This window comes from Heloderma suspectum, chromosome 3 (genome assembly GCF_057233095.1).
Source record: "Heloderma suspectum isolate Gila_16-S chromosome 3, 16-S_ref, whole genome shotgun sequence".
Taxonomy (NCBI): Eukaryota; Metazoa; Chordata; class Lepidosauria; order Squamata; family Helodermatidae; genus Heloderma; species Heloderma suspectum.
Window position 1 is genome coordinate 106,301,908 of NC_139460.1, and position 20,390 is coordinate 106,322,297.

General features: G+C 42.3%; 1 protein-coding gene across 1 annotated transcript in view; it reads right to left on the bottom strand.

Annotated features, from left to right (window-relative positions):
- Positions 1 to 7,515: 7,515 nt before the first annotated feature.
- Positions 7,516 to 20,390, bottom strand: part of PHEX (phosphate regulating endopeptidase X-linked) — a 158,966-nt gene continuing 146,091 nt past the window's right edge. Inside the window, exons 18-22 of the mRNA XM_084841745.1 lie at positions 18,954 to 19,084; positions 17,451 to 17,516; positions 17,223 to 17,327; positions 16,545 to 16,621; positions 7,516 to 9,690 (exon numbers count right to left, since the gene is read on the bottom strand). Of these exons, the coding sequence (XP_084697871.1) occupies positions 9,588 to 9,690; positions 16,545 to 16,621; positions 17,223 to 17,327; positions 17,451 to 17,516; positions 18,954 to 19,084 (482 nt within the window). The 3' untranslated portion in view covers positions 7,516 to 9,587. The remainder of the gene's footprint in view (positions 9,691 to 16,544; positions 16,622 to 17,222; positions 17,328 to 17,450; positions 17,517 to 18,953; positions 19,085 to 20,390) is intronic.

Below are 20,390 nucleotides of genomic sequence, written 5' to 3' on the forward strand. Positions count from 1 at the left end.
AAAACAACAATAAAAGCCAAATTAAATCAGCAACAATGATAATGGCAGCAACAATACTGTTTAGTAAACAATACTGGGCCCAAACTGTTTACCCTAAAGGCCCAGTATACCTGAGAGCTCACCTCCTCCCACCTTCTTCTTTCTGTGCTGTTGCTGTATCTTCATTGGATGTTGGCAATCACTCTGGCCCACATAATCTTATTTACTGCTGCTCAAAATAAAGAAGTAGATATCATTCCTGTCCACTGCCTCAAATTCCACAGCCATGGTGTCCTACGTTGTCTAGGGACTGGTGCTGAATGGCCACGACATCACAGAAACACAGAGGCTTCACCGCATAGTCAGGTTGGTGTAAATTGCTGGTGGAAACACAGACCAGGTCCTCTTTTTCCCTCCACTTTGCCTTGCATTATGAGTTTGCCTTGCATTATGAGTTGTAAAAGTCAATATTTCTCATTATGCATTATATGACCAGAGTATGATAGCTCCTTTTCATTTACACATTTCTGAATTTCTCTGGTCTTTCCCATTCTCTGCATCATGGTGTCATTTGTTACATAATGTGTCCAAGGTATTCTAAGCATGTGACAGCAGCATCATAGCTCAAATACTTCTGTGAGAATCCAAGCCTCCAGTTTGTACATCAGCACTGAGAAAACGTAGCATCTTAGCACATGAGTTCGAATAGGAAGGTTTAGGGCTAAGTTACGAAAAACGTTCATAAGGCAGTTAACGGCACTTCTTGCTATCTCAATGGGAATTCTGATTTCATGAGTATGGTCCCAATTCTCATTTAGGGTAACTCCCAAATAGGTTATAATGTCTACTCTTTGTAATGGTTTTCCATTTAATATAAACTGAGCATTTATGTTATAATCTTTACTCATGATCACCACTTTCTTTTAGGTTTGATTAAGCGTCATACCATATCTTTCACTTACCACTGCTATGCGATCAATTAACCTTTGGAGGCTCCTCCCATACAATTTCTTTATTTTAATACTTTTATACTGCTTAATTTATTAAAATCCCTAAGCGGTTTACATTAAAAATTTCATACCATCCTGCCCACTCCACCTACAGTAGAGGCATCATTGACAGCCACAGAGACAGGGCTTTCTTGGTGGCTGCACCAATCTTGTGGAACGCCTTACTCCATGAAGTGTGGATGTTTCTCTCTCTGGTTGTCTTTCACCAGTTGGTAAAGATATTTTGATTCCAGCAGGCTTTGGGGGATGGGAAGAGTCACTATATCTATTTTTTTTCTGATATTTAGCAGGCATAATTCTGTCCTAATCGACCATCATGCCTACAAATGTCATTGAATTCTGACCAAAAGAAAAAAAATCATAGCCTTTTTTTCCCCCCCATGTTAGTCAATGAGTATCATGAAGCCTCAGGTTTCCGAGTCTTGATTCGGGTTCATAAGAACTAAGAAGAGCTGTCCTGAATCAGATCAAGGGTCCATCTAGTCCAGCATTTTGTTCACACAGTGGTGAACCATCTGCCCACAAAAACCCACAAGCAGGACATGAGTGCAACAACACCCTCCCACCCATGTTCCCCAGCAACTTGTGTCTATAGGAATACTACCTCTGATACTGGAGGTGCCATATAGGCATCAGGACTAGTAGCCATGGATAGCCTTCTCCTCCAGAAATTTGTCCAGTACCCTTTTAAAGCCATCCAAATTGGTGGCCATCACTACATGTTGTGAAAGTGAATTCCATAGTTTAACCATGCGCTCTGTGAAAACATACTTCCTTTTATCTGTCCTGGATCTCCCACCAATCAGCTTCATGGGATGATCCCTTTCAGTTCTAGTATTATGGGAGATAATATATGTCCATGTTACTGCTCAAGGACTATTCAAACGGAAATTCAAAGTACATTTGGGCACAAAATACTATTCACTCTCATTTAATGAAAAATATGGCTGTAAATAGCCATTTACATATCTGTTCCCAAATTAGTCCCCTTAATAGCAAACTCAGATGGTGAGTGCCACCAGAAATGGAGCCAAAAGAGGACTACCAAGAAAAAAGAGAGATATTCAGTGTGCTCAGGGCCTGAGGGAATCTGAAGCTTTGCTGAAGTATGAAAAATCTTTTTCTTAAAAAAAAACAACTTCCCCCCACCAGAACTAGGGGGGGCACGCTCCCAAAACAGCCCATGCTCAGCTCAGTAACCACAGAATGTTGTGTCCTGGTCATGCTCAGCTCAGTAACCACAGAATGTTGTGTCCTGGTCATGCTCAGCTCAGTAACCACAGAATGTTGTGTCCAATAGCAAAGAAAACCAGGTGGTGGCAGTGACAGCTTCCTTTAAGCCCTTATAAGCTGTAAGGCATGGCTTGCTGGCTGAAAACCTGAAAAGGAGCTCTCAGTGGTGCAGCTAGGGTTGAAGCTTGGAACCAAAGGTCAGGGCACTGCAGCCTGGGTCACCTCCCTGCAAAATGACCACCCAAAGAGCAGAAGCAAATGCCATTTTATTTCTCTAGATGGTGCTATGATTTACGTGAACTTAAAATGCAAAACTTCACATGCTCAGAGTATATTTTTTAATAGTTTAACAGTTTAAAAGTTTTAAAAAATAGTTTTTAATAGTTTAATAGTTTAATTGCTTCTTTATCAAAAGAACAGCAAAAACAATTGTCGTTCATGTCAGGAATGCAGAAGCAGATCTAAAGCATGGAATTATTGCTGCAACAGGGGAAGAGAAATGTTAGTTGTGTGCTTCACAACTGAAGTAATCCACACGGCCCTCTAAAGCCCCCCACCCTCCCAGTGGAGGCTGGTGGCTCCTGTTTCAGTGGGGATTCTGGGTTTCAGTCAGAACTAGCCAGAACTCTATCTAAGGTGCTGAACCGGATCCTCCCCAAATATAGGTTCAGCACCTTGGATAGTTCCATTAGAGTTCTGGCTGGGGGTCTAAAATTGTGTGTACTAGTGTGTACTGGGGGCCATTAAATCTGGGGGTCTAAAATTGTGTAGCTGCACTATGTGGCAAGATTGGGGCCTCTGGCGCAGACATGCCTTCCCTGCCAGCAGGCAGGCAGGCATCTCCATCCCATTCGACCCCCCTCAAGCCAGTAGATCTGGGTCTAGGATTTCTGTCATAGGCACACTACTTTTGTCTGGTTTGGGTATGCATTTATATGCCCACTATCATACAAATGCCTGCACAAAGACTACTGCATGAAGAAAATCAAGTGCAAAATATTTAGGGGCCATTTTCTACAGTAGGACTGCAAATCCCACATGAAAGCATTGACCTATGTCCAATTATGATTATTTTCTTTTTCTTTTTTCAAAACAGCTGGAAAAGCCATTACACCTGATGGCAATCAAAGAGAAGCAGCAGTGCCAATCCTGCTAACACCAAGAAAATCTTTCATTAAACGCTTTTACTGGGTAAAGACTAAAATTGCTTCTTTATCAAAAGAATTGCATGGCAGGATTTTAATTAAAGTGAATTAATATGGCATTTTCATTAATAATGCAATGAAAGGAAGAAAATCAGTTGAAGGGAATTTAAGGGAGAAAAATGCCCATTGATTCTCTCTTTGCCTGAGTAATTCTCACTTTTCTCCCATAAAACCTTTTGTTACTCAATGTAAACAGTTGATTAAAAATCCTCTAAAGAATTAAGAGATGAACTGACTTGTATAATTGCTCTGAAATCTATCTTCTCTAGTGTTGTCATTTTTCCTCCCTATCCATTTTCTCTTCTTCTGAAAAACCTTCTAAGGACCTTATTAAAACAGAGACTGCAATCCTATACACACTTACCTGGGAGTAAGCCTCACCGAAGACAGCGTGCCTTACTTCCAAGAAAACATGCTGCACCTAAGTGCACAGATAAAGAACTCTGGCCCCATTCCATCTCTAGTTACAGGCCATTAGTTGTGTTTCCCTTATGTGGCAAACTGCACACGGCCTGATGAGCATGATGCAAATGGAGATGTATTATATCTGCATTCTGCTTGTAGAGGTCACCTTTGTGCACACATCTTCCTCGTTTGATTGGGGCATTTGCCATACTTTATTCCTGAATATATTTAGAACCTATTCTCATGCGATTATCAGCAGACAAACATGACCATTCCTGGTGATCTGGGACATTTGGAGGGTGAGTGATACGTTGTTCCCTCCAGTGATTTCAAAGTGTTCGAAGAGGTAGGTAAAAAAAAGAAAAGAAAAAAAAGAAAAAGCAGGATATAAAAGTACAAATGATAAGAACACCCATTGAAAAGAATGGGAGCTATTGGAAATAATAGGAGCCATGAATGCCAATCGACAGGATCTCACCTGTTCTCAGCCTCCCTTTGACCTAAACCTGAGCTTTCTGTTCCTCATGTCTAAGTCAATATTGTATTGGCAACACTGGCTTCCTAAAATACAATCACCTTTTCCCTGAGTCAGCAACAGTACTTAAGCTTTCTGTAGCTACTCATTGTCAGATGAACTTCAAGAGATTCTCAAGATAGTTCCTTATCTGCCTGAGCTTAGGACATCATCTCATTCCAAGGGTATTTTCCTCCCCTTTGACGAGGGAGTTCAATCAATATCTCTCAGGCCTTCTGGCCTTTTGACTGCTTGACTGACCAGTTTCCATGGATATTGCTACTGGCAGTCTCTCTCTGCCTAGCTGAAACACAGACAAAATTTTGCTTTCTATGAACATTAAAGGTAAATGTATAGGTTTTGTGTAACCCAAGAATGACCAATTATCCAAAAGCCACATGAGGCAGGTTTGTAAGAAATTGTCTCATAAGAGCAGGTTATTAGAATACATTTAGGCCCAGTTCAGATAATAATCTAGACCAAGGGTGAGCTACATGCAGCCTGCAGGCCACATGTGGCCACCACACCCACCACCAAAATTAGCAAAAGCAGGCGGGGAAATTGGCAGTTTGCTGCTGCATTTTGGCAGCAAACCTCTGTGGAGGACTAAAATGAACAGATTTCCCTTGTTTTCAAGCTAAATTTGTCCTTTTTAGCTTTCTGTAGTAGTTTGCTGCACCAAGTCACCAATTTGTTTGTTACCGCCACCTAATGTGGTGGTGTGGCAGCAGCAGAAGTGCAGTCCGCAGAGGGGTCTCGTGGGTAAAAATGCTGCCTGGACCTCCCAAAGTTGCCCAGCCATGATCTAGTCCATGTAGCTGATTGGCAATGAGCCATGGAAACTTTCAGGTTCACATCCTCTGCCCAACTCCTCCTTCACATCCAAGAGGAGGAAAACAAAAGCAAAACTGCAGTTCCACACTATGTCTGAACTTGGGAAAATGTAGTTTGTTTTAACCAAAATTACTTAACAAACAAGGAGTTGGCTTGATCCTGGTTTGTTTTGACTAATTTTCCCTGATGTAAAACAGAGCTGCAGTTTGTTCTAAAGTGAAAATGGAACTTTTCATTCTCCTCCTCTTGCACACAATGGAGGATAAAAAAGGAAGGGGAACACTAGGCTCTCCATAGCTTGGTCCTGATCACCTGGTGATAGTTAGAACTCGGCCCAAATGTGGTGACTTAAGCAGACTGAAACAACTGTAGGATTACAAGCTGGTGAGTCACTCCCTATCTTTGTCCTGTGCCTGCCATGCGCCCAGTTTGACCTTTTCCTCAAAACTATATGCTATGGTTATACTGCATCTGGTGATAGAGCTGATTGGTGGCGCAGTCGTTTTGACCCGTGCTCATCCAAGGAAGCAGCCCACAAGAATGTAACACTATAAAGCTACAATGCTATGCATGTTTAGACAAAAAAAATGGCTGGCTGGGGAATTCTGGGAGTTGTAGGACTTCTTTCTGTCTGAACATGCATAGGACTGCACCTGAAATCAACTTGTGCTGGTACAACCATTGTTGCATCACTCAGTGCTGCTTCACTAACATAGTAGCTCATACGAACAGAACTTAAAGGCGGTAAAACATAAAAAATATACAAATATTCTGTATTGTTAAAGTTAAAATTCTATATCTGCTTCTTACAGTTGGAACTACTGAAGTCTAATTAATATCATATAATCATCTATTTCTGTGATCACAGATTAATATAACATGTTATCTGCCTTCTATTTAAAGGCAAACTTTGATAATCTATGTAATAAGACCCACTTCTTAGATAACCACTAGGGAATCTAAAATATCTCATATTTTAAATTGGATTAAATGGTTGATTGGTGAGCAGGACACTACTGCAGCAGATAAGCCAAAGTTTCTCAAAGCGTTTTGAGCAAATTAATTACATTTTTGAAGAAGGAAACAAGCAGGTTTAAATTTTACCAGTGTACATTTTTTTCAGTGTGTTTCACTGAAATCTTTTGCAGCTCTGATTCTCACAATCCCAAACACCTTTTAAAAAATAATACATGCACAAACATATTGCAAATTTTAGGTAACTGAAAGCTCAGAAACAGAATTATGCGTATATGAGGACAGCAGTGATCAAATTAAAAGCATTTTGGAATAGTACAAAGGTTTAGACATGCAAAAGAATGTAAGAACATAGACATATTTACTAAACAAAAATTGAATGCATCCTTATATCTGCAACCTTATTCCAAACAAATAATTTAAACCACTCTGAAGGCCTTTGGGTAGAAAGGAGGCCTGTAAATAAATAAAGGTGCAATCCTATGGGGATAGTAGGCCGCCTCTGAACTCAGAGGTGGCTGACTATCCAATGCAGGGCAGGCAGAGCATGGAGGGGATCCTCTCCTCTGTGCTCCGGCCGCCCTGCATTTGCGGCTAGACAGCTGATTTCGGCTGTCTAGCCAGGGCAACTTGGGGTGCGAGGGGGGGAGGCCAGACAGCTCATTGGAAGCATCGTAATGCCACTTCTGGGGTCCTCTCCTGTCCCCAAGGAATGCCCCCTTTTGAGCTGCTCCATGGTTCTCTTCCGAGTGCAGAACTGGGGACAAACTGTGCTTCCTACGAGGCGGGGGGGGGAGTTGGATTTCTGGGAACCAACCTCAGAGCGCTGGTTCCAAGCTCGGTTCCCAGAAACTGAAAAATCGTATGGCCATCTAGATGCTGTCTAGCGGCCATAGGATTGTGCCCTAAATCACTTTAAAACATTTGCTGATTTCCAAGGAGAAGTTAAGCACATGAAATTAATGGTATTTTAAAATGCTAAATTTTGGCTGGGTCAGGCCCCATAACATTAACTCTAGATTGCCTTTGGTGTCAGCCCCATGATCTTAACTTTGATGCTGCTCCATGGGCAGCTGAGTATGGCTGTGTATCTGCATTGTGAGTATGTCTTGTGTTCTTCCTGTTCATCCCTGGAACAAAGGCAATAAAAATATTGGGAATGGCCTTGCAATATTTATTTATTAAAACATATACCCCACCTTTTTTCACAAGTGAACTCAAAGCAGCTGATTGCATAAAAACAGCATATAGTACATAAAAACATATCCATTATTATAAAGTTACTCCAAAAAATCAAATATCACAGAACATCAATAATGGACAAACAGCCCTAAAATAATAAAACCAAGAGAACAATATTGGGTCAAGGAATTCTGGAAAGCTTTTATTATATGATATAGTTAACAAAATTCCTCCACTTCAGCATATTAGCATTAATTTCCATCTCTTCAAAAATAAATGTGTAACAATATATATAACAGTCATTCTAAAAGTATTTGTTTTATATGAAAGTACTTATTTCTGGAGCAGTTATGTAGCGACACAATTAAAAAATCACAGAAAAAATGAAAATCCAGCTAAGACTCCCTCAGCCTTTACTTTTGCCTTTAGCCACATGAATGGCTTCTGTCTACATGGTTCATCCTGATGCCATGTTGACATACCATGCAAGCAATACCTAGCAAGTCAGGAAGTTTGTCACTCATTTTGTATGTAAATACAGTGGTTTGTATCCAGGCTAAATCAGCAGCGGCGAGGTCCCAAGGAAATCAAGTTAAGTTAGTCCTACTTTCAATGAAAACTAAATTCAGCTAACTTAGTGTAGATCCCAGTGTTAGGACAGGCCACATGTGCTAGAGGCTTTGTACCCTTGGGTAGGCAACTTCAGGAGGTCTTGGGGCCATTTTTGCCCCCCCCCCCACGTATATTCACACATCTCTCCATTTAATTTCTCCACAGATGCTGGGAAAAAATGGCATCTATAGTAGGTATGGAGCACCAAAGGGGTCAAAAATAACTCATTTGCAAGCTTATAAACAAGCTAATTTTGATCCCCTTGGTGCTTCATAGCCTTTATGACTGCCTTCCCCCACCCCACAAAAAAGGAATTTGGGGGTCAATGGGGAGTATCAGGGGCCAGCAGGGCCATGCGTTACCCACCCCTGCTTTATATATACCCAAACCAATGTGGGAGCAATCTAACAGTAGCAGCCATGCCACTAAAGATAGTAGAAAGAGCGCTTAAGCTATGGTTATGGGACCAGGCTCTGCCTCTTCAGTCACCAGGCTGGTTCTATTTCCTTTATCAGAATTATGCATTTCACAGTTATTGTATTTAATGAGCATCACAGCAGGGTCTACAAACAAGAGGCAGAATCCAGAAACAACATTATGCACAACCTTTTTTTTTTCTTTCTTTCTTTCTGGTTTTACTGCAGCAGTTCCTACTGCTGAGCGATAAGTCTGCTTTTGCTGTGGTCTCTGCTCCATATACTGGGTAAATACCAACTACGGTTGGGGACCTGGCTTAAGTAGGGGGGGATTGAAATCAAAAAAGGAAACAAAAAAGAGTGCCTTCTTCCCTTCTGTTCTTAGTAGCAGTTTTTGCCTTTGAGTTGATACTAGAAGAAAAGTGGAAATATGTGCAGATGCGTTCATGGAAGGAAGGAAGGAAGGAAGGAAGGAAGGAAGGAAGGAAGGAAGGGCATGCCTGAAGTTCAAACTAGACATGCTATGCAGTCACTTGTATCTTTTTTCTTCTTCTTCTTTTTTACCATAATAAGGAAAACAGCTTGGAGATGAAGTGGAATTTTGAGGAGAAAAACAGCTGGAGGGGAATGGGTAAAGCATCTCCCCCCTCACCTGCTGTCCCTCTACGCAGACTCCCAAAGCTGCTTTTGTTTAAAAGGTGGGGGAAATTTAGGAAAAAGATACACATGTCTGTTGAGTGTGAGCAAAAGAGAGAGAGATTGAAGGTGTGGATGTGGGTGTCTTTGGATGTGCCCATTGTTTAATTTCAAAACAGCATTATGGCACCAGGTGAAAATGGTTTCTCCACCCATGTCTTCTGGAAAATGGAAGTGTGCCATTTAAACCTTGCTAACACTGAATACAGTGGGACCTGCTTCTGAATAAACATACGCAGGGATTTGAATTTGTTACAAAAATATCCATAAGGAACGATCCATCCCCATATATTTCTCTGATGAGGCCTGTTCTTTTCTGTATCCTATATTTTAAATAGTTTCTATATCTTGAACAAGCAATTCAATAATAGTGGATCTGTGTAGGTCACCCACCCAGATGACAGAGCACCAAAAAAAATTCTGGTCCAAAGCTGGTCAACACTGTTTCGAAGCAGCAGAAGCTCATTAACAATTTGGAACTGTTTAAATGGGGAAGCGAGTTCAGCACATGATTCCAGAGGAACTGCTACCAAAGCCGGCAGGAGTCTGCACCTCGATTCATCGTAGTATTTTCTGGGCAGTTGAAAGCATTCCGGAACTCCTCAAAATTGCTCATAGCACCGATCACTCTGGAGAGAGAAAAAAGATAAACATGTACTTTAATAAAGAATCGTCTCAACGTCTGGACTTCTAGAAAAGTTGAGGTGTTTCTTTGGTTTTGCCAGATGTCCACTTTTGACATCCTGTTCTATTGTAATGCTGATGGAACACAGAATAACTTATGCTGCCATTGCTACATCATCCCGTGCTGGACAAGCAGTGGAACTCCAACTCATTGTGCTGCTTGCCAACCGCAAACCCACCAATAGCACCAAATATTAGACAGATACTACAGACATAGCTGGCTCTATGAGCTCTGAAAAATGCCGTTTGGGGTTTGGCTGCTGTATAACTGAGTTATCTCAGTGTTGCATCCAGACAACATACTAGGTTGGCACGCACATATACCTGTGCACCATTGCACATCATTGTGTCCATTCTAAACTTCTTTAAAAATTGGAACAGACTAGGAGTACCAGTTTTTGTTGTTTATTTGGTCAGTCGCTTCTGACTCTTCGTGACTTCATGGACCAGCCCACGCCAGACCTTCCTGTCGGCCCTCGCCACCCCCAGCTCCCCCAAGGTCAAGTCCATCACCTCCAGAATATCATCCATCCATCTTGCCCTTGGTCGGCCCCTCTTCCTTTTGCTTTACACTTTCCCTAGCATCAGCATCTTCTCCAGGGTATCCTGTCTTCTCATTACGTGGCCAAAGTACTTCAGTTTTGCCTTTAATATCATTCCCTCAAGTGAGCAGTCTGGCTTTATTTCCTGGAGGATGGACTGGTTTGATCTTCTTGCAGTCCAAGGCACTCTCAGAATTTTCCTCCAGCACCACAGTTCAAAGGAGTACCAGTACTTGATACATTTCCCAGAAGTGCTAGAGGCAAATATAGAATAACTTCCCAATAGCAGCCTTGTCCTGCTTAATTTACTTGAACTTCCAGAGTTCTCATGCATCTTGAGAGCTCCACTATCTATGCTCCCAATCCATTCTAAATATTCCTTTTGCAAAATTAGTGAATCCCTGCTTTCCCAATCAGTATCTGGCCTTTCATATCTTCTACATAAAGTTTTTTTAAAAACACACAGCTATCTGTCTGTCTGTGTAATCCTCCACTACTCAATCCACAGCATCCCAACCCTCCCCTCACACAATCTTCTATTCCCTTTTTCCATTCTGTTTATTTCTGTATTCTGAAAGTATTTTGTTACCTGTGCCAGAAAATCCAAGTGATGCCCACCCACTCCTGGTCCTTGAGTTTGGAGGAGTTTCTCCCCCACAGTGAAGGGTGTTATGCTGCTGTTGTAATGAGGGTCACTTTATTAAAGTTGGCTGCATAACAAAAACGTTTAACTCCAAGCCACTCCATACATGTGGATGGTACAAAGCACAGAGGCTGCTACACTGTCCAAAAGACATCAAGATGATGTGACACCTAAGCCAAAGTACATGTAACCGTTCCCTGCTAACACCGTTCCCTCTTTAATGAGCTTCTGCCATGCGTTGAAAACTTGGTTGTTCAGGCAGGCATTTGGGGGGCATGATAAAGGACAAAGAAGGCAGGGACCTAACAGAAGCAGATGAAATTAAGAAGAGGTGGAAAGAATGCACAGAAGAACTACACAGGAAAGATCTTAATGTCCCTGATAGCCATGATAGTGCGCTCACTAAACTTGAGCCGGACATCCTAGAGAGTGAAGTCAAGTGGCCCTTAGGAAGCATTAGTAACAACAAAGCTAGCGGAGATGACAGTATTCCAGCTGAGCTATTTAAAATCCTAAAAGATGATGCTGTTAAAGTGCTGCACTCAATATGCCAACAAATTTGGAACACTCAACAGTGGCCACAAGACTGGAAAAGGTCAGTTTACATTCCAATTCCAAAGAAGGGCAACGCCAAAGAGTGTTCAAACTACTACACAATTGCCCCCATTTCACATGCCAGCAAGGTGATGCTCAAAATCCTACAAGCTAGGCTTCAGCAGCATGTGAACCGAGAACTACCGGAAGTACAAGCTGGGTTTCAAAGAGGCAGAGGAACTAGAGATCAAATCGCCAACATTCGCTGGATCATGGAGAAAGCAAGAGAATTCCAGAAAAACGTCTATTTCTGCTTCATTGACTACGCTAAAGCCTTTGATTGTGTGGATCACAACAAACTCTAGCAAATTCTTAAAGAGATGGGAGTACCAGACCACCTTACCTGTCTCCTGAGAAACCTGTATGAGGGTCAAGAAGCAACAGGAAGAACCGGACATGGAACAACCGATTGGTTCAAAATTGGGAAAGGAGTATGACAAGGCTGTATATTGTCGCCCTGCTTATTTAATTTATATGCAGAGTACATCATGAGAAACGCCGGGTTGGATGAATCACAGGTCGGAATTAAGACTGCCGGGAGAATTATCAACAACCTCAGATACGCAGACAATACCACCCTAATGGCAGAAAGCGAAGAGGATCTAAAGAGCCTCTTGTTGAGGGTGAAAGTGGAGAGTGCAAAAGCTGGTTTGAAACTCAACATGAAAAAAACTAAGATCATGGCATCTGGCCCTATCACTTCCTGGCATATAGAAGGGGAAGAAATGGAAGCAGTGACAGATTTTACTTTCTTGGGCTCCAAGATCACCGCAGACGGTGACTGTCGCCATGAAATTAAAAGACGCTTGCTCCTTGGGAGGAAAGCTATGGCAAACCTAGACAGCATAGTAAGAGGCAGAGACATCACCTTGCTGACAAACGTTCGTATAATCATAGCTATGGTTTTCCCAGTAGTAATGTGTGGCTGTAAGAGCTGGACTATAAGGAAGACTGAGCACTGAAGAATTGATGCTTTCGAACTGTGGTGCTGGAGAAGACTCTTACGAGTCCCCTGGACTGCAAGGAGGTCAAATCAGTCCATCCTAAAGGAAATCAACCCTGAGTGCTCATTGGAAGGACAGATACTGAAGCTGAAGCTCAAATATTTTGGCCACCTAATGTGAAGAGAAAACTCCCTGGAAAAGACCCTGATGCTGGGAAAGATTGAAGGCAAAAGGAGAAAGTGACGGCTGAGGATGAGGTGGCTAGATAGCATCACTGATGCAATGAATATGAACTTGAGCACACTCCGGGAGAGAGCGCAGGACAGGAAGGCCTGGCGTGCTATGGTCCATGGGGTCACGAAGAGTCGGACACGACTTAACGACTGAACAACAAGGGAAATTTTAGAAAATGATGTTTTAATGTGTAATTTAATTGTTTTTGAACTGTTTGTATTGTTGTACACCACCCAGAGTGGCGGGTGACTGGCCAGATGGGTGATTAAGAAATTTAATAAACAAACAAACAAACACATGCCTCCATTTGCCTCTTCCTCTGTTGTTACCCTATTTTAAATTGTAAGCCCCTTGGGGTAGGACCTGTCATACCTGTCCTTTGTAAAGTGCCATGTACATAGATGGTGATAATAAGAACCATAGATGGCATTATTTATTTATCTAACTGTTATTTTTTTAAAAAATAGAGCTCTTCAAACATGCAAAAGGAAAATCAGAAATGTTGGCATTCTAGATCCCAACCCCGAACAAAATAAATCAGTCTGCTTTTACATGCAGAATGAAAATGGGTTAAAGACAGGTAGTGCAGGCCTCTCAAATCTTTTCTGAACATTTACAGATAAAGTGGATACTCCATTCTGCCATGGTGGATCTGAGTATGGTATAAGCATTGCTGCAGCACATTGGAGAAGGAGGGAGTGGGGAGACAGGACTGGTGCCTTTGAATTTACATTTTGCACAGGACTCAAGTCAGAGGCACAATTTTGAAAGAAGCATTCCACTTTCAGCCTCTGTAGGCTGCCACTGCATGCTCTGTCACCCAGATGCATTTTTAGCATGCAATAACAACCATGAAAAAATGCAAACATCTTGCACCTTGCCTGGTGATCCAGTCAGCTGCCTGAGGCAGCTAGCTTCAGATTGTTTCACAGTAGGGCCATGTCTGTATTTAGCTTGAAACAGTTTTACCTATTCTGTATTCATAGGGGAGGTTTATGAATATGCAATGATTTATCTTTGGTCAAAAGACAACAACACATTAAAATGGAGGGAGCCACTGACACTGCCGTATCATACCTAACACCTCGGTTATGTAACCCAGAGAAGAGTGACTAGGTTATCTTCCCAGGAGCATTCATTATTACACACACACACACACACACTTTTAGTTTCCTTTTATTAATCTGCTTCCTAAGGTAAACAACACTAATCTTGTCGATCACCTTTGCACCACTCTTTATGCATACACTTAATTAAGCTTGTTACCCCTTGTCTGAACTGCCTTCAGATCAACAATCTCATTTTGGAGACAAGGTGACTAGGACTATGCACAAAATTATTGATGAGGGCACACCATTAATTTGTATAATGGTATTATAATTCTCTCTGTATTATTTTTCATTCCAGCTTTTTATGTATTCCAGTGTCCCGCATGTTCATGGCCTGTAGCAGCATATTAAACAGATCTCAACAGTAGGGCCTGTAATCTTATCCTCAGCTTTTTCTTGAGATGACGTTATTGAAATATTTTATTTATTTATTTATTTATTTATTATTAAATTTATTAATTGCCCATCTGGCTGGTCACCCAGCCACTCTGGGCGATGTACAACATACAATAAAAACAGTTTAAAACAATAAATTCTACAATAAAAACATTTTCTAAAATACCCTAACCCACCCCAAATGCCTGCCTGAACAACAACGTTTTTAATGCACGACGGAAGCTCATTAAAGAGGGGGCATGACGGAGTTCCCTAGGGAGGGAGTTCCACAGAGTGGGGGCCACCACAGAAAAGGCCCTCTCCCTCGTCCCCACCAGTCTAGCTGTCCTGGCTGATGGGACAGAGAGAAGGCCATCCGAGGCTGATCTTGTTAAGCAGCCTGTCTGGTGCTGCTGGAGGCGCTCCTTAAGATAGGCTGGGCCAGAACCATATAGGGTTTTAAAGGTCAGAACCAACACCTTGGATTTGGTTTTGGTTACCTTCATAATCATGATTTCTATATGCTTTACATTAATGAACACTGTATTTTGTTTTGTTTTATAGAGCTCCCCGTTTGCCTTGTTTGGTCTGGTATCTCTCAAGCTTTTCACCATCGTGCCTGAATTCCCCTTTAAAAAGAATTGAATTGTGCTGCTTCGCTGCCAAACTCTTCTTTTGAAAGAATAATATATTACCTGAAATTGAATTTTCTAATCCCATTTTAACCTTTTCTATCCTCTTTCATCCTCATTGAGGGAATTCAGCCCTTAAGTGTAAATAAGAAAGGAGAAGGGGAATTCTGTTCTTTCTATTGAAAGAAACTGTGCAGTCATGTAATGTAATAAAATTTCTAAGTATATGCAGGGCCAGCTCTACCATTAGGCAGAGGGAGGCAGCTGCCTCAGATAGCAGCTGCTGACTGCTTGTGGTGGTTCCTCCCTGGTCATTTCTCCTGAGCCCCCTATCCACTTTCTTCCTCCTGAGGCAGCATGCCAGTAGCAGCAATGCTTGCTTGTTGCTGGCCCGAGCTGACTAGCTGTCTCTTTTTCCAAACATTTCCGAGACAGCACAGATGGAAGTCTCCTGACCGAACAAGCAGGCAGAGGGGCGGCAAAGGTTAAGACTGAAGAAGGGATAGTCGGCACCTGCAGGCACATACGTTGTGCATTCAGGCTGAACACCTGGATAGGGCTTGTGTATGTCTCAATCAATCAAATCAATAGTCAAGTACCAAGAGAGCACTCCAACCACAAAAGCCATATTTACCATACTTGGGATAACTGTAATTAATTATTAAAAGCAAATGACGGGATACAAAAGTCCAGAAATTCATGAAAAGTTCTCTTACGTAAGATATGGTAGAAGATACAGATTGATGAATCTTTTGACAGCAGCAAAAGTGTCAATTTTTTGGTTGTTGTTGTTGGTTTCCTTTTGGAAAAACATACCCCCTCCCAACTTTCTCTGTAACAGCCTGAAGAGGTGCCTGTGCACCCATGCGCACACACCGTGGAGACAGGAGGAAAACAGGGATCTGTTATTGACACAGTGTGATTTTATTTTCCCTATTGTTTCATGTTGTCTTCCCTATATTTCCTATACTCACATATATTTCCCTTAAATAGTTAAGTTTAATCTCTCTCTCATTTCTTAAATCCACCTTTATGTGATTTTTCTCAATAAAGGTTTCTTCCCTCTATAACTTCTCTCCCTACTCCTAGTAGATAACCTTGTAGACTTCAGATGTCCTACAGAAATCCCTCACTGCACACATAGTGTACTGTCTGTGGACTCGATTGAGCCAAGTGTAGGTTTGTGTATTTGTTGATTTGATAATTTAAAAACACACACACACACACACACAGTGGAACACCATATAAAGAGAGCATGCTCCAGTTTAACTTTTGTTGGGTGTAAAATATTACATTAGGAAAAGGTATATCCACAATACCGGAACATATGCTAATAATTTGAAACCCAAGCAGCTAAATGTTGCAACAATGAAGGGGGGAAATACTGCTTTGGTTTTTAACTTTCCTTCTGTACATGGAACAGAATTTATGCCCACAAAGCAGAGTGTTCCTATCAACTCTTCATTCTGTAACCCTTTGTGCTCCCTGAAAGTTTTCTCTTGGGGGTATGATGTAGAAAATGGTGGAATGATGTAGGAAGTGGTGTGGAAAGAGGAGAAATGTGTGAAAATGCTACAGAAGGAGGGGCAAATGGAAAGAAATCAACCTCCCCCTTATCTGAATAGAGAAGCAACTTAGGATCCAAGCCTCTGTCTGCATGTACTATTAGGTTTCCAAATGTAGTATATTACTATGACTGGGAGAGAGAAAAAACACCTTAGAATACCTGAATTGAGGAGGACTGTGCACTCCGGTGTAGATTTGCTCTCTTGCAGCTTCTGGTCTAAAGGAATTACATCTCACCTAAGATAGACAATAGACAGACAGACAGACAGACAGACAGACAGACAGACAGAAGTCAATGAATTAAGTTATGCCTGCAATCCTAAAGGCAATCCATTTTAAATCAGTCTTCAGCTAGAGTACTAGGGCCAGACAGTTGAGACTAGAGTCATCTAAAGCATACAGTATTTGAATTCAACAGCAGCAACCTTGCAACACAAGCCACACATTCCCAAGTAGTGGTACAAAAAGGAAGCTGGCCTGCGTAACCATTCTTCCAGTTAGAAAGCAGTACCAAAACAAATGTAGCACTCCTTTCTGTGAGGAGTGTCCCTCTGAGGGAAATAACTGTTGCGGATTTCCTCCTTTCCCCATTTTTCTTGCTCCTTTCATTTTTCCTTCTCAATGTCTTTGCTTATGCAGGACAAAGAGTATGACAAAATGGGAACTGACAAGAGGAAGCAAAAGAGATGAAAACTACCCCCTCAAAAAAAAAACCGGTTGACAAAAAGCTCTGAGTTAACAAAGTTCTTTTTGTAATCAAGCAAAATTGTCTATTCATCACTAAGTGAGCAGCTAAATATGCACATCTATTCTGAAATACTGTTTTTGTCCCACTCACATGAGCGTAACTCAGAAAGAAGAGCTGATTGTGGGTGAAGTCAATGCCTGGTAATAGGGCCTCTTCCTCTCCTTGTCTGTTTTCTTTGATCCATTTCCTATAGGCCTGATGAGAAGCACAATGAGTGTATTTAAGTAGGTGCGAATTTCATCAGCCCTTGTTACCACAACATTGTCTTTCAATTTGGGGAAATGGGGGGGCAAGCTTAGAAGCAAAAGAGCTACCTACCCTGAAAGCCTCTCGCAAACCTCCATTATCTGCAATGTTTTCTGCCAACGTTCTCTTTCCTTTTACCTGTGGAATGAAAAAATATAATTTATTTATTTATTTCATTTCATTTCTATACCGCCCAATAGCCGAAGCTCTCTGGGCAGTTCACAAAAACTAAAACCAAACAACACACAATAAAACAATTTAAAATATATAGAACATTAAAACCACAATATAACAATACAACCACAATAAAACCTAGCAGCAGTACAGGAGTTTAAAATACAGATTTAAAACAGCAAAGATAAAAATTTAGAAAGCTAAAATGCCTGGGAAAATAAAAAGGTCTTCGCCTGGCGCCGAAAGGAGTACAATGTAGGCGCCAGGCAAACCTCACTAGGGAGCTCATTCCAGAGCCGGGGTGCCACAACAGAAAAAGCCCTCCTCCTAGTAGCCACCTGCCTCACTTCCTTTGGCAGGGGCTCACAGAGAAGGGCCGCTGATGATGATCTTAAGGTCCAGGCAGGCACATATGGGAGGAGGCGATCCTTCAGGTAACCTGGCCCCAAGCCGTTAAGGGCTTTGAATGTTAACACCACCACTTTGAATCGGGCCCGGAAATGGACTGGCAGCCAGTGCAGCTGGAAAAGTACTGGCGTAATATGAGCTCGCAGGCCAGTCCCTGTTAACAATCTTGAGGCCCTATTTTGGACCACCTGAAGTTTCCGGACCGTTTTCAAAGGCAGCCCCACATATAACGCATTGCAGTAATCCAGACGAGAAGTTATCAGAGCATGGATAACTGTAGCTAGGCTATCTCTGTCCAGATAAGGGCGTAGTTGGTATACCAGCCTAAGCTGATAAAAAGTGCTCCGTGCCACTGAGTTCACCTGTGCCTCAAGTGACAGTTCTGGATCCAAGAGCACCCCCAAACTACGAACCTGATCCTTTAGGGGGAGTGCAACCCCCTCCAGAACAGGTTGAATATCACCTAGCCGGGCAGACGAACCACCCACTAAGAGTACCTCCGTCTTGTCTGGATTGAGTTTCAGTTTATTAGCCCTCATCCAGTCCATTACCGTGCCCAGGCACTGGTTCAGAACAGCCACTGCCTCACCTGGTTTTGATGAGAAAGAGAGGTAGAGCTGGGTGTCATCTGCATATTGATGGCACCTCAGCCCACACCTCCAGATAACCTCCCCCAGCGGTTTCATGTAGATGTTAAACAGCATGGGAGATAAAATAGAGCCCTGTGGAACCCCATGGCACAATTGCCATGGCACAAAGCAATAATCCCCCAGCACCACCTTCTGGAATCGGCCATCCAAGTAGGAGCGGAACCACTGTAGTGCAGTGCCTCCAACTCCCAACCCAGACAACCTATCCAGAAGGATACCATGGTCGATGGTATCGAAAGCTTAATAATGAATTAAGCCAATTAGAAAAAGTTCTATGCAAAGCCTTTTCATTAGATTGTTAAAAATAACACAAGAACTACACACAATTTACTTCTTAACTTACATTCAAGCCTGCTTTCTTCCAATAATAGCTGTTATACTGATTGACCATACATTTTGTTTTCTCTTTAAATTTTTCTTCAGAGTTCAAAGTCCACCAGGGATCCATATTTCCATTCTTGTCATATTTACGACCTGCATTTTCATGTTCAATAATAGTAATACATCAATATTGTATGTAATGATTAATATGAATAGAAGGATTTATAAAATCACAACAACAACCAGACATGTTTCTTAAAACAGCACAACACATTTGCTTATCTTAATTTACCTCATTAAGGGCACAATCCTATGCATGTTTAGACAGAGAAATGCTGGCTGGGGAATGCTGGGAGTTGTAGGCCTTTTCTCTGTCTAAACTTGCATAGGATTGTGCCCTAAATGGGTAAAACATACATGTTTCTTGCTCTTGTATATTTTGGAGGAGAGGAAGGGTATAATACCAGTATGAGTTACGTTACCTTAAAAAATACCACAACTTCCACCAAGTATAGAAAGAGGAGCGACAATCAATCAAACAATGCTGGCTCCAGGTTCTTGAGGGCCCTTGAGCAAGACATCCACAATGGGCCTCCGTCCCTCAGTGAATCTACCTTCTTACTGCCATTGTCACCAACTGCTCTTGCTTCTCTTTCTCATAATTGTTTCCACTTGCTTGCTTGACAGGCAGAGAGCCAGTGAGCACCTAGTGCTCCACCTTCTCACCAGCATGGGTAAACAAGCAGGTTGCAGTGGTGAAGAGGAGGAAAAACTCCAGAGTAGGGATGTACGAAAGTCCCCTTACCTGACTCCGCCGGGTTCCGCTGGGGGGGGGCGCTCCGTCCCTCCCCCCGGAATCGTCGCCGGCCGGCTCCGCTCCGTGGGGATTCCGCAGAGCCACCGGCCGGCTCCGCCAGCAGCCGGACATCCGGCCGCTGGCTAGCAGGGATGCAAATGGCGGCGGCTGTAGCCACCGCCGTTTGCGTCCCTGTAGTCAAGCCATGATAGGCTACATAAAGACTTATGTAGCCTATCACGTCTGGCTTTAAAAAAAAAGCGCATACGCAAATGGCGGCGGCTATGGCCGCCGCCATTTGCGTTCCTTATTTTTGGCCGTCTTAGTCTACATAAATATTTACGTAGACTAAGACGGTGAAAATAAGGAGGAACGCAAATAGCGTCTGCTACGCTATTTGCATTCCCCTTATTTTCGCCGTCTTAGTCTACGTAAATATTTACATAGACTAAGACGGCCAAAAATAAGGAACACAAATGGTGGCAGCCGTAGCCGCCGCCATTTGCGTACGCAGTTGTGTGTTTTGTTTAAAGCCAGATGTGATAGGCTACGTAAGTCTTTACGTAGCCTATCACATCTTGTAAAAAAAAAAAACCTGAGAAGACTGCAAATGGTGGCGGCGGCAGCCAGTCACAAGACCAGCTGCCGCCGGAGCCGCCGCCA